The sequence below is a fragment of the Myripristis murdjan genome, chromosome 8 (assembly GCF_902150065.1).
Source record: "Myripristis murdjan chromosome 8, fMyrMur1.1, whole genome shotgun sequence".
NCBI lineage: Eukaryota > Metazoa > Chordata > Actinopteri > Holocentriformes > Holocentridae > Myripristis > Myripristis murdjan.
In genome coordinates this window covers 12,999,308-13,012,483 of record NC_043987.1, presented here as the reverse complement: position 1 = coordinate 13,012,483, position 13,176 = coordinate 12,999,308, and the positions used below count along the sequence as shown (strand labels likewise).

Here is a 13,176-nt window from a genome sequence, read left to right as displayed (position 1 = left end):
GCTGTAAAGGTGACTCAACTTATCAGAGCTGAGGACCGAATAACTACAAGATTTTATCAATAGTTTTACTCCCTTTCAGACACACAATCTCCTGAGAAGTTGTATCACCCTCTCTCATCCTCTCTGATCAGTTCCGCTTCGCTCCGCCACAGAAACACTGGCGCCGGGTGTGCCACGCCTCAACATTGCCACCTAGCGGCTGTAGTGTCGCACTACCGTTCAGCTCCCACTGCTCACCTCGGCCCACAATTTGCAGCAGGCGCCCGGAGGCAGAGCACGGATTCTGGTTGAGCGAGTAATTGGCCTTTGGTGTGCCATCTGTGCCTCTTGTGTGTGGGAGAAGCTAAGGTTTAGCTTTGAAAAGAAAGCAAACAAATAAGTGGAACTGCTTTTATCCATGAACGTTTTATTGATAAAGCTTGTCACGAGCATAGTATAAAAAAATCACTCCAAAATGTATTACTGAAAAGACAGAGGTAAATCTTGTATTCCTTATTTTTATACATGTAAAAAAAGACATCCATTATGAGTACTATACTGTACCCAAAGAGGCCAGCAGCTGCTTTGAATATTCAGATATTAATCAGTGATGCTGCAAATCTCTGAGAGCTGACAGCTCTCCTGTCCTCTCCTCCCCTTGTCCTGTCTCATCTCGTTTCCTCTCCTCTCCTCTCCTCTCTCTCTTTCATTCACACATGCCTCTTCTCCTCTCAGCAGTTTGGCACCATCAGAGTGACAGCTTCACGCCTTCCCCATCACCTGCATGGGGGCTGCTATATACCATCACAGAGCAGAACACAATGCGTGCACACACACGCACATCATAGGCACTCACATCCACTAAGCGTTGTGATGTTGCTCTCCGTACAGAAGAAAGCTGGACTATCTGAATCCATCTGTCCTCTTTGATGAGACTCAAGTAGATGAGTCATACTGGAGACTTTTTTTTTCAGATAGTGTATTTTTAGGCCTATGTCGTCTTGTCAGACTTGAAATAGCATTTCCTATACCTTTATCAAAACTATTTACACCAGCACACGAAAATAATACACAGCAGAGCTTCAAAAACATCTTTTTGTGCCAAGTACATCAAGCACATGATAGTGCATGAGTTGGGTCAGCCTCGAATTTTGTCGTAGGTGTGTGTTTGTGTGTGTGTGTGTGCGTGTGTGTGTGTGTGTGTGTAGGCTTGACCTGTGCATGCATGTATGTGTGTTTGAACAACGGAGAGCAGATAGGCAAATCAGCATGACTTCAATCTGAGAGACCTTGTCTGTAATATTCATCATAAGGTTCCCTGATGTTGGTGGTCTGAGGGCGAGGAATGGTGTAGTCTTTTTCAGGGTCGATTTCCTGAAACACACACAGATACACATAAAATCACACATTCATCATGATGGTACACTTAATACCTATGATAAACTGCGCTTTCATTAACCTTTCAATATGACTTGGCCATAATTGCCTTCTGTAGTAAAAGGTCACTGTCCTTAATTACTGAGAATATGAAGTTAGATTGTTAATCCTAATGGCTTATTACTCACTGTCATGGAGAATCCAGACTCGTACGGTGATCGGAGCGCTGGCTCCATTCTCCTGCCTGGAGGGAGACACATGATACAGTTAGCTAATTATTGGTTCATTACATACTGTTCATCACAAAAGCCCACAGTGAGAGCTCAGCTGACCGATAGTGGAATTCAGTTCCAAATGTTGGAGAGAGGCTGCTTATTCATTTTTGCCAGTGGCGTTATGATTCAACATAAAGAGTGGCCCAAGGCCAGCCAATGAATATCTGTCAGTTTGGCTCCTGGTGTCCTTTGTTGGCCATTTTCAACCAGAAATATTATGTCTTTTCAATAGGGACCTACAAATTTTTGCTGTATTATGTTTTTTTGCCAAGTATAGTGTATTACCTCTCCACATGCCTGCCTTCAAGTTTGCACAGCTAAAAGACTATAAAACCCCCATCCATGTTTCTCTGTTTTTCCTCCAGTTCTCACCTCTCTTGTCCTCACCATCGTTCTCAAAGCTGCCGTTTTCCGTTCCTTGTTTCTGGCTGCCCAGTCCTGGAATATCAGCACTTGGGCTGGTCCAGCCGGCAAAGCTAAGAGGGCCCTCCTTGGACTTGGCCTCACCCCTGCAGAGGAAGATAACCTGAGCCAGGCCGTATCCCAGCAGTAACACCCAGCCGTTGGCCACTAAGGCCACACTAATTACCGGGTCGTCCCATTTTGGCCGGCGGCCCATCTCCATGTTTCCCCTGGTCAGCAGAGCGATCCACACCACCCAGATGGCAGCGGAGAGCAGCAGGGTGAGGCAGAGCAGGGTGGCCTGCACCTGACTCTGCCGGTGGGTGCTGCCTGTGTAGCTGTAGCTGTAGGTGAAGCAGGAGCGGCACAGGAGACGCAGGGAGAGGACCAGGCCAACAGCCAGGAGGCAGAGCACATAGATCAGCAGCATGGCAAACTCACTCTGGCTGTACTCGCAGGGTTTGTCGTCACGGACCAGCACGATGATCAGGAACTCGGTAGCGATGACCACCTGCACAACGAAGAGCCCCAGGGCAACGGAGGGCTCTCCCCAGCCTCGGGCCACCGCAAAACCCAGCAGACCCAGGCAGCGAGCCACAAGGCAAGAGAAAGCCAGGGAGAAGAGCACCCCGAACAGGAAGAGCCTGGTGGGGCAGGTCTGGGGCGTAAGACGGATGATGAAGGCAAAGGTGATGGCAAAGATCCCAGCAGTGGCGAGAAGGAACAAGGCCACGTTGGCCACTGTGCCTCCGAAGCCGCCTCGCTGCCGCCGCGATGACACACAGACCCACAGAGTCCAGAAGAAGAGGCCTACCAGCAGACCAGCGCTGACCACGAAGCCTAGAGAGGCCAGGCTCTCCAAAACGATGCCCCATATCGACTCACGGTCACACAGGTAAGTGTAGGCATAGTCCAGCCCCACCCCACAGCCTGGCACAGCATCCTGGGAAGAGGAGTTTGAAGAGTTGCTGGGCAGGGGAGCAGAAGTGGCAGAGGTGCTGGGAGTGGGAGAGGTGCTGTTGTCAGTCTGTGTTATCTGGCATAAACAGAGGAGAGGGATGTAGAATAGAAGAAGGAGGAAGAAAAGGGATTTGTGCTCCTGGGATGAAAAGGCCATCCTCGTTCTGGTAATCCACGTGAGGATAAAGTCCTTCCTGTTAAGTGTCCTTTAATATGGAATCGTTTGATGCAGCAGACCTCCTGAAACAAGCAGCATAACATATTTCACATGTATTTTTTACTGCATTGCCATGAGAGAGCTTCAAACAGGGCTGTGCGTTATGGCAAGTACACGCTTCCCAAAATATGTTAACATGTCACACCGACTGACAGTGCAAGACCAGCAGGGTGAAAGGGAAAACAAGATCACATGAAGGTCACAGGGAGGAAGAGAAAAAGCAGGGCAAGAGAGGCAAAGACATGACGGGAGAAAGGTTTGACAGCGAGAGCGAGAGAGAGCAAGCAGCGAGGAGGGAGTGCATCAACATGCCAGAACAAGGTAGAGAAGGGAATGAGCAAAGGCTAACAGCGGAGGAAAAACAAATGCAACATCAAGGTGAAGGTAGGACAGGGGCGGCGTAATAGGCACGAAAGGTAACTTTGCTCTTTCTGCTACATCAGCTCGTAAAGCTGTGGTAAAACAAGAGAGCAGAGGGAGATGCACAGATAGGGATTGAGTGTGGCAGCCACACACTGTGTGTATGTGTGTGTGTGGGGGGGGGGTTGTGGTTAATACAGAGATTGGAGGCGAGAGACACAGAGAGAGAGAGAGGAGGCAGAGATATACACTCCTGATAGCTGATTGCTACTTCCTCCAGCCCATAACAGAGCCCTTGTTTCAATGTAAAAGACTCAAACATGACCTTTACCAGGCTTATCACTGGATAAATACGGCCTAGACCATGAACTGAGCCCCAACGCTGTCATTCGTTTGTATAGCTGGTCAGGAGATCATACAGTGGGTCAAAGATTTATGAAAAAAAATGTCTGGCTGAGAGCTAGATTATTTACATCTTCATGTAAGAGCATGGGGATTCAGGTCCATTGATGTGAATCTAATTTTAATATCGGATACGCAGTGCTACACTGAGGCACTCGTCATTATTTTATGACCTTGATTCGTTGGTACGTTTCAGTGAAATGATTATTACCCAATAATAATAATGATCATAGTAATTGTAGATACCACTGCTCAAGCTGTAATAGTTACTCAATAACATTAGACAGCGAGTGATATAGAAAAGGATTAACCCTGCAAACTTTTTATAAGCCTGCTAGTTGTGAAGCCTCTGTGATTTCCATTTTAAGTCTCTAGTCATAATTAGAGCTGCAACTAAAACTAATCAAGCCAACCTTGAGTGGCCATCCCCCAAGCTTGAACAAGCTTTTGTGAGAGGCTGGCTTACCTTTTATCCTGAGGGATGTAAGTCAACGCAGCAGCCGGATTCCACCTCTTGCTCTCTCTTTCCACAACTCCCAACTTGAAGTTTGACTGGAGTTTGACTCTCTCCGTTGGCGCTTCCCCGGCCACTAACCCTAATGTCGTGTAGCCATGCGCCTCCTATCTTGGGGATGTGCCCGTATCTCTGACAGCCCGAGGTACCAGGAAGCACGCGAGATGAGGAAGAGAGCAAAGGGATTGAGCCTATGAGTTCTGAAGCGAGAGGAGAGCGGATTGGTTTTTAACTTCTTGCAGATTTACATCAACAGGTTTAGTAAGAACAGAGAAACGTGCAACTCTGCTCATACTTTCCCCTCAGACCCCTCCTGTCTGACTCTCTGTGGCCCTCCCTATCAGACTATAGGTGGGGCTCAAACACCTGGAGGCAATGCAACACACACACACACACACACTCACAGGGAGGGAGTGAGAGACAAAATTCCACACCTCCAAAGATTTGAATCCCATTTCCTATAACCTTATAATCAGTGCACGCTTTATCTGGAGTATCACATAAGCTTCATGCTAATTTTAAATGTGAGATATGGAATGTAAATCACACTCAGAAATGTGTGCAACAAGTTGACTTGCTTGCAGCACAGAGGAGGAGGTGAGGAGAGGAGGGAGTGCAACTAAAAAAGTCCACCTGACTCAGCCCCGTGTCATCAAGATTACAGTCGAGTCCTAATGAGCCATAGTCTCATAGATACTGGGAAGCCACAGCCCCAAAATATTGGCACTGTGGAGTTAGCTGTAGGGGCCGTTAGTTGCATCATGAAAAGAAACTCCTTTCCACTGTTGCCTTGTGCAAGCCCGTTCATAACACCTCAAGTCATGCCTGTACAAGTGTGGCGTTTATAGGGTGTGTTCAGCTTGAAACATAAGAGGAAAGTCACTGTGGCTTTACAGATACACACAAACGGCTTTATCTGGATTATCTTGGCCCTCTATCTGTGTAGCAGGCTTGTTGGTTGCAAGAGGGCATTGTAATTTATGTAGAAAAGTAGCGTATGTCGCGTCAGATCCTGCAGGGCTGCTTAATATTTCAAACACACTACAACCAAAAGTGTATCTGATGCTTAACACCAATAATCTGGGGGAATTCGAGCGTGACATCATGATTTCAAACATCCCAGAGCAATCGCATGCCTTTTTTTTCCCCCTCCTGATCTTATTCAGTATGGAAGCATGACATCAGGATTTTAAAACATCTCCGAGCAATTACATATTGTTTTTCTGCTCTTGTGCAATATTTATTGAGGAGTCTGAGATGGAAAATAAGAAGATACGTTTTCTATGATGAGTCACTTGGTGTTGTCAGTAGATCATTATTTTGAGAGAGAAGCCATAGCAACCAGTTTTCTCAGGTGGCCTGGTGGGATCAAACTTGTTGACTGACTACAGCATTGCAGGGTCATGGAAAAAGACATAATGCAGCGTTTTGTGCTGAATTTTTCAGTTATGAATATTTTTATATATAACTTTTCTTTATCCCCGTTCTACAAGCTCTTTGTATGATGGATTTACTGTATATATTTTCTATGTGATATCTTCATCTTCAGTGTAGTTTCTTTTCCCACTCAGTTGTAGGGAGGAAGTAAAATGTCACTGCTGAGTATTTGCTCTGTTTTTAATGTGAAGAATTTTCTTTGATACTCAGGCTGATTGATTTGCAAGCCAGAGTTTACGCACAGTATCAAGAATGCTTTGTTTGCCATGTCATCGCCAACATTTTTTCCCTGAGATGGAAAAAAAATGCAGCCTCTTGTGATATGAAGATTGCAGTAGTCAGTACTGTGATTTGTTTTTCTTTTCCAACAAATTGTGCGTTAATTGACCAGTAGAGGAGCATTTCTGATGTGAATATTTCATAGGCTGGTAATTTTCAAAGTGGAAAAGAGAGTCTTGGGGGACAGTGATGATTTCAGGAGGGACTGAGGCCTCAGAATCGGAGGTAATTATTTTTAGAGGCAAAAACATAATAGTAAATATGGGCACTGGGAAAGTGAAGACATTCCTTGGAAAAAATAGAGTTGTGAACTACTGTTGGGCTATTCATTTAAATATGTTTCTTTTTGAATGAGCTTCATACTGCACGGTATCAGTAAAGCAAAGAAGAGATTAATATGTGGTGTTTCCCATATAGGACTGATTAAATTATTTTGCAGTGGACCATAGGTGATATCAAGTCATGTCATTCGATGATGAGGTGGTTTTGTGAATCTCGTTTGTTTTCTTCTTGTTGTGAAGCTGCTGGTTCTCTGCACATTTCTTTGACGTTTTATGTGTTTTCTGTTTTGTTTTTTTCGGTTTCAGAAGAAAAAAAAGACACAAGACAACTGAGGAAAATAAACACTTTTTTTTTTTTTACTTCAGCTATCAGGACACACCAGCTTACAGTACATTTTCTGTGGTATTGTGTTTTGTTACACAAAATAAATGTCTGTATTTTCTGCAAGGAGGGATGTGGGTTGGGATAGTGGCAAGGAGAGAGAGAGAGTGGGATAAGAGGTTGTTACTCCATCATAATAATACAAAAGTGCATTGTAGTTTTGATCATCTCAATATATTGCACACCCGCCTTGCGCCCCCTTTTTCCCTTGGTGTTTACAACAGCTTTGCACACAAGGAGTAGCAAATACAATGCAAACAGGAGAGAAGACTGTAACAAGGAGGGGAGTAAAAAAGGTAAGCAGGAAGACAAGGTAAAAAGGTTCAACACTGAAAACAAAAAATATTTACATTTTAACAGACAGCTAGGAGCAAATACAAGCTAGTAGTGACTAGTGTTTTGCTTGCGTCCATTGCCGTGCGACAGGAGTGGCAGAGGTATAAAGGAAAGACAAAAAGAGGAGAAGAGAGGTAAAGTCAGAGGTAGACTATTGTAGTGGAATGAAGGAAAAGGGAATAAGGTATTTGGATTTCTTTTTTTCTCGTCATATCATTTCAAGTATATATTATATACTGTTATATACAGTATCATATAATAATAATATAAAAATAAGAGCATTGTCATGCATTTGCTCCACTTAGTGGAGTAAAGCCTGAGGTAGATAGACGAGAGGGCATTAGGGGGTTTGCTGGCAGCCTTATCGTGGCGTGCCAGGCTGAGATAGAGGGAAGGCCGGGCGGGGAGGATTAGAGAGAGGAGTGGTACAGGCAGGCAAGGCAGGCAGGAGGCAGCAGGTTTAGATGATGCCGTATTTGGCCAAGTCGCTGAGCTCCATGTCGCCAAAGGCTTCCCATGGGCACACCACTGTGATGTCTGTGCCAAGACCCTCCATTCCAGGAATATCGTCACCGAAGCTGGAACAGGGAAAGACAAAATAAAGAGGTCAGTGGTGAAAGTCATGAGAATTAGCCCAGGGTAGGAACTGGTTTGAGGTATGAATATGACAGTGGTGAAGTCTTTAGATGGTTTACCCCTTCTGGCCTGGTTTGGGGGCCTTGCTCTTGAATGTGCGGGTCTGCCTCTGCTTGAACTTGGGTGGTCCCTTCTTGGGTGTAGTGGGGCCGGACACGGCACCAGTGGTCAGGGCGCTTCCTGCAGGGGGTGAGGCGTTCATCTCTGCTGAAGGTCTCTAAAAGAAAGGGGAGGGGAGAGAGGACGTTTTAGAGCTGGCCAAAGATGAAACAGGTCATCTCTTACTCCATTATCTCCATGTGAGGCCAGTCTCCTCAGTTATCCACTTCTAGATGCTTCTGTCTTCCTCCCTGTCCTCTACAACTCTTTCTCAACTGCCCTCTGTTAATCCCTGCCTGTTTCCCCCCAGCCTCTCAATGCTAATTAGCAGCGATTATGCAGATTAGGATAAACAATCCAGATTAGCTCTAATCCCACTCAAATACCCAGTAGACTAATTGCCCTTCTTAAACAAAGGGGATGCCCTGCGCAATGAAAAATCAACCTCTGATGTTTATTCTTAACATCAAGAAACTTTCCGATTCCCTTTCCAGCTCAGACTCTCTTTGAGAACTATTTCCAGCCACAGCCTTTAATTAGTTTAAATTAAATGTCAAACTTTTTAAAGCTGATATGCTCATGATGTTGAATTGTTAATTATTACAGCCGCCCAAGTCATTGTTGATAGATTGCTCTCATTGCATTCATTTAAAAGTATGCTGACTCTAGTTGTTAAGTTTGATTCCAAGCCTCTGGGAGCTGTTAAGACTGGTGAGGTTGCTTCAAGGCCAACCCCAGTAAGCAGATCACAACATATGTCATGGTATTGAGAGCGGTAGTTGGTGCCAATCTCTTTAGTGACTCAGACAGCTGCCTGAACAAAAGATCACTGTCTGTCCTCCCTGTCCCCTCCTCATCCCATCCTGCCTAAGCTCTGGTTTGTTGCCCGCTTCCCTCTGACTGCTGACACTGGTAATCCTGTTAAGGGAATTTGACAGAGGTAGAAAACACTCTGGCAGGGTACGTTATGTAACTTCAAGCACATGCACCGCCTGCATCTGCAACTGGAGATCCACCAGTCGTGTGGACAGGCTTACAGTCGCTCACCTGAGCGGTCTATCTGTCTGGTCTCATGTGGAGATCTGTGAAGCTGCGCAAGCGCCGCGCTACCAGAGAAGCTGTCGTCCAACACGTTATTAGCCATCTGTCGCTGTGAATTTTTGCCCCCAGTGTCAATCCGCTTTTCACTGGGCATTAGGAAATACCAACACCTGTTCCACTTCTATGCACGTCTTTTATGATGCCTTATTTATTTTTTTCTTACTTTACAATAGCCCAGAACCTGCACCTTAGCTGACAGTTTACCTGACCTTTATCCGTTTATCCAGTTTGCATTGCAGTTTCAGATCCATCAAGGTAACATGAAACTACCAAATCTCTCAATTCTGCGCGCACAAGACGAGTGAATTTCATAGTTTCCTGTCATCCCTTTCTCTTTCACTCAAACTTCCTTGGCATGAGGCGAGTCCATGCAGGAAGCTTAAACCCATTTCATTCATCCTTGCACACTGTTCCCTCTATCACATTACCAACTCCACCACCGAGGTTTAGCTGTCGATACACTCCCAGCTGAACGGCTCAGGCAGCCAAAGAAGAGAGAAGTCACTATCAAACTCTCAAACACAGTCATCCTCACCAGAGTCTCAGCATCCTTTAGCATTTCCTGTCAAGTCATTTTATCTATAACCAGTCAACAAATAGTCACTATCAGTAATGTAGTACAATCCCGTAAAAGTTGTAGTAGTTGATGCACCAGTTCTAATAGTTTCAATAGTAGTAATTTCAATAGCAGATAAAGTAGTCGGCTATTAGCAGAAGCTGCAGTTTCTACTCACCTGTTGTCACAGATGTGTCAAGAAGTTGTGCCTGGTCTCCGCTCAGAGGTGCCTCTCCCTTCTCGTTAAGTTTCTGATGGCAGGTGTCTTTGTCCAGCACTTTTATACCTCAATCTCTAATCCCTACATCCTCCTCTTTCCAGTCACATGGTCATCAGAGAAGGTCAGCCAAACTTCTCGAACACGCCGGCATCCTCCCCTCCCCCCTCCCTTCCCATGTCTCGATCTTTGTGGAAGGAAGGGGCCCAGCCTTGTAAGTGACCAGTGTCAGAGGTCACCATGGAAGATTTTAATGGGTTTATCCTTTTAAGCCTCAGCACGCCTGCATTTAGCTTGGCGTGAGAAGACGGCCGCCGATTGACGTCCACCTGCTGGTCGCGTTTCAGGTCCATGTGAGATGGGTTTCTCAAGTGGTGGATGTTGTGTGCTGTTTGTTTTGGCCTCAATCAGCTGCGGTTCAGAACTTGAATATCACCATATTGGCAAATGTCTGACAGCAAACAATATATAATCTCTAATATGCAATCCAAATTCCCCCCTAAAATTTTCTGCACCTGTGTGAATATGATAAATAAACTTGATAAAAAGGTCATGATTCCCCACATGCAATACAGTATTTTGATTGTTTGGATAGTCAGTTTTAGGAGTCTGTATCAAATATCGATGACTGGAATACTTCAGATACTTAGAAAAGTTTTTCTTTTTCCAGATTTCAAAGAAGAGTTAATTTTGTTTGAGGTGTAGAAAGAGTGATTCTGAGCAGTCCTGGCTCCGAGCCCAGCGGCCAAGCTGTTGGAGGTTTCTGGCACAGGAGATACGAATTCAGTGGAAAAACCTTTTGCCTAATTTCCTGTTGTTACAAATAGTGCTGGCAAAACATTGCACTGTCGTACTGTTGACTTCACACAAGAAAAGGTACAATGGATTTCAGAATTAAGAAAGAATGCCGTTGTTATCCTCCCCTTGTATTTTACAATAGACAGATTATTGACTTTTTTGTTTTTGTTATTGGCTTTTGTGTTTTTGTTTTCCCAAGAGCCACCTTGAGAATTAACTGTCATCAGGGTTTTTAGTGATTTCTCATAAAATGTCAAGTTTCATAATGTATACTCTATATGTATTAGAAAGGAGGAAAAAAAAACACTTGTCTGTCTATCAGTTTAAAGACACCCTAATTCACTTGAAGTTTGACTTGATTTTAGACTTTTTTTTTACTCCATAGTTTAACTAAAGTTCTAAATACACCTTATCGTCCATTCATGTTTTCCAAATTAGGGTTAATTGGATTCCCTATTTTGGTCTTTGCTTCACAGCATGATTTTGGCACCTTTGTTGTGAGTGTATACAGTGGCCAACGTGGGAGGGCCGTGGTGTTTGGGCCTGGCATCACTAATTAAACTGACACACACCAGTGCTTGTTTGTGAAGGAAGACCGGACAACATTAACCAAGCAGCGATGCCATAAATAGAGAGAATCGTTGGGAAGTTATGTAAGAAGGCATTTTTCTTCATTCTCGGAATTAATTGTCTGTTTTCCTTTGTTCTTTCTTTCTTTCTTTCTTTCTTTCTTTCTTTCTTTCTTTCTTTCTTTCTTTCAGTTGTATCTTGTATCTTTTGCATATTTTATATCTTTTCAAGGAAGGCACACTAATGAGCATCACATTATGTTACAGATGCACAATAATATTGGCATGTCATCAGTATTGGTTGTTATTATTTAAAAAATAATAATAAATATGTCAGGTTTTACATAACCTAACCTTTGTTTTTTGTTTTTTGTTTTTTTGTTTGTTTTTTTATTTATCCCAGTGAATGTGTTCATTTTAAAAAGCTCTATATTTTATGTCTGCATCTGCCACTGGCCCATCACAATAATAGTAGGCATAATAATATGTTAATTCCACTACAGGAGAGACCCAGCATGTTGTGTTTAGTATATTAAATGCAATTACAATACATATTAAGTTGTTCAAATGCAGTCCAACAAACACAGAGTAAAACTCTGATGGCCCCACAGAGGGCTTTAAACCATTTTATTACTCACCTTGCTAGTCATTACAGCTATTACAGATCATGTTATTTTGTATCTGAATATCTTTTAAAGACATATATCCTCTCATTGCAGTTAATTCAACCAAAGTGAAACTAAACATCTTCATGGGCACTATTACAGTTGTCCTCTAAAGACATTTGTTCACAAAACACCTTTGCTTTTACAGGTTAATAGACTCAATTGATTTCTAAAACAGCAATGAAATTCAGGTTGTACATTCTTTCCAAAATGGACAATATTTTAGAATGACATTTATTCTAAAATTATTATTATTTATTTAATGACATTATTTTTCTGCTCTAACTGATTTATTAGTCGTGCATTTAACAGAGTAAAGTCTCATTTGGACGTCGGGGTCGGCTGTATCCTACATATTGATCAGGCTTTGAGGTCAGTTTTTGAAAGCAGGGCAGAGCAGCCGTCTCTCCCTAAAGGAGGACAGGACAATGGCTAAGCCTCTCTCACTGTATTTAGGTTGGAGATGCGTTGTAAAATCCTGACCCCTTTAATAATGCAGACCTTAATTCTGCTGCCCTGATATGCCACCATGCCTTCATCACAGGTATGATGAAACACATGTAGATGCCGGATGGGGGCTACATTTGCCCAATTTGTGCTTTATAAGTGGAGAGTATTCAAGACATATGTTGCATGTCTGTCCCAAGTCTTCAAATAAGCCTTCACATGTGTTGGGTAATGCAGTTTTTGACAGTGTGGCTCCACTGCGGTGACACATGTCTTTCCCCGTGGCACTGAGAGCAAAATCAAAGCCAAGTCAATTCTACAGGCTCCAGTTTCTTCAAAGTCCACCAGCACTGATGAATGTTGACAAAATACACGGTGTATGACAGGAATTTGTTGCCAGAAATGCCACTGCCATGTTAAGTTACCTCACCGAAGCTTCTTTTTCCATGGCATCTTTAAGATTACAGTTAAACCTAAAAGAACATTTGACCCATAAAACATCTTGATTCTAAGAATGTAGGTCACGTAGACAGTGTTCAACCACCGAGGTCCATGTAAAAAGCATTGAATCCATGGATTAGGAATTTTCTGAATTTTCTTACATTTTCTCAATTGACATTGACCGAAATGTGTAAAAAAATCCTATTTTCCCCCCACTGTTTAATTTTTTTTACATTGCAAAATCATGAAAATGAAACCAGTTGTGAGGTTACAAAGCCACAGGGTCTCCATGTACTATCATTAGCTCTGGCAGCTACTTAAGGCAAATTCCTCATTGAAAGATATTAAAAGTAAATTGGTCTGAACCGTACCACAACCCTGTGCAATGTTTACATCTCTAGATTGGAGGTCAATGGGTCAATCTTTTCATGTCCACAGCCCAGCCC

General features: G+C 43.5%; 2 protein-coding genes across 2 annotated transcripts; both read right to left on the bottom strand.

Moving 5' to 3' along the window:
- Positions 1-1,090: 1,090 nt before the first annotated feature.
- On the bottom strand, positions 1,091-4,718 carry LOC115364102 (G-protein coupled receptor family C group 5 member D). The gene is made up of 4 exons (XM_030058528.1): positions 4,439-4,718; positions 2,004-3,233; positions 1,545-1,600; positions 1,091-1,353 (listed from the first exon to the last, which is right to left on the bottom strand). Exons 2-4 carry the CDS (start codon positions 3,148-3,150, stop codon positions 1,255-1,257), a joined length of 1,302 nt encoding a protein of 433 aa, XP_029914388.1. The 5' UTR covers positions 3,151-3,233; positions 4,439-4,718; the 3' UTR covers positions 1,091-1,254.
- A 2,099-nt stretch (positions 4,719-6,817) lies between these two features.
- On the bottom strand, positions 6,818-9,848 carry pde6hb (phosphodiesterase 6H, cGMP-specific, cone, gamma, paralog b). Its single transcript, XM_030058529.1, has 3 exons — positions 9,772-9,848; positions 7,897-8,054; positions 6,818-7,779 (listed from the first exon to the last, which is right to left on the bottom strand). Exons 2-3 carry the CDS (start codon positions 8,037-8,039, stop codon positions 7,662-7,664), a joined length of 261 nt encoding a protein of 86 aa, XP_029914389.1. The 5' UTR covers positions 8,040-8,054; positions 9,772-9,848; the 3' UTR covers positions 6,818-7,661.
- Positions 9,849-13,176: the final 3,328 nt, after the last annotated feature.

Bases quoted from the DNA above. Each gene is read 5' to 3' on its own strand.
- LOC115364102 (XM_030058528.1), bottom strand. From the start codon at position 3,150: ATGGCCTTTTCATCCCAGGAGCACAAATCCCTTTTCTTCCTCCTTCTT. The intron at 1,601-2,003 runs GTGAGAACTGGA...GTCTCCCTCCAG, and splicing joins CGATGGTGAGGACAAGAGAG to GCAGGAGAATGGAGCCAGCG. The intron at 1,354-1,544 runs GTGAGTAATAAG...TGTGTGTTTCAG, and splicing joins AGTCTGGATTCTCCATGACA to GAAATCGACCCTGAAAAAGA.
- pde6hb (XM_030058529.1), bottom strand. From the start codon at position 8,039: ATGAACGCCTCACCCCCTGCAGGAAGCGCCCTGACCACTGGTGCCGTG. The intron at 7,780-7,896 runs GTAAACCATCTA...TCCCTGTTCCAG, and splicing joins CCCAAACCAGGCCAGAAGGG to CTTCGGTGACGATATTCCTG.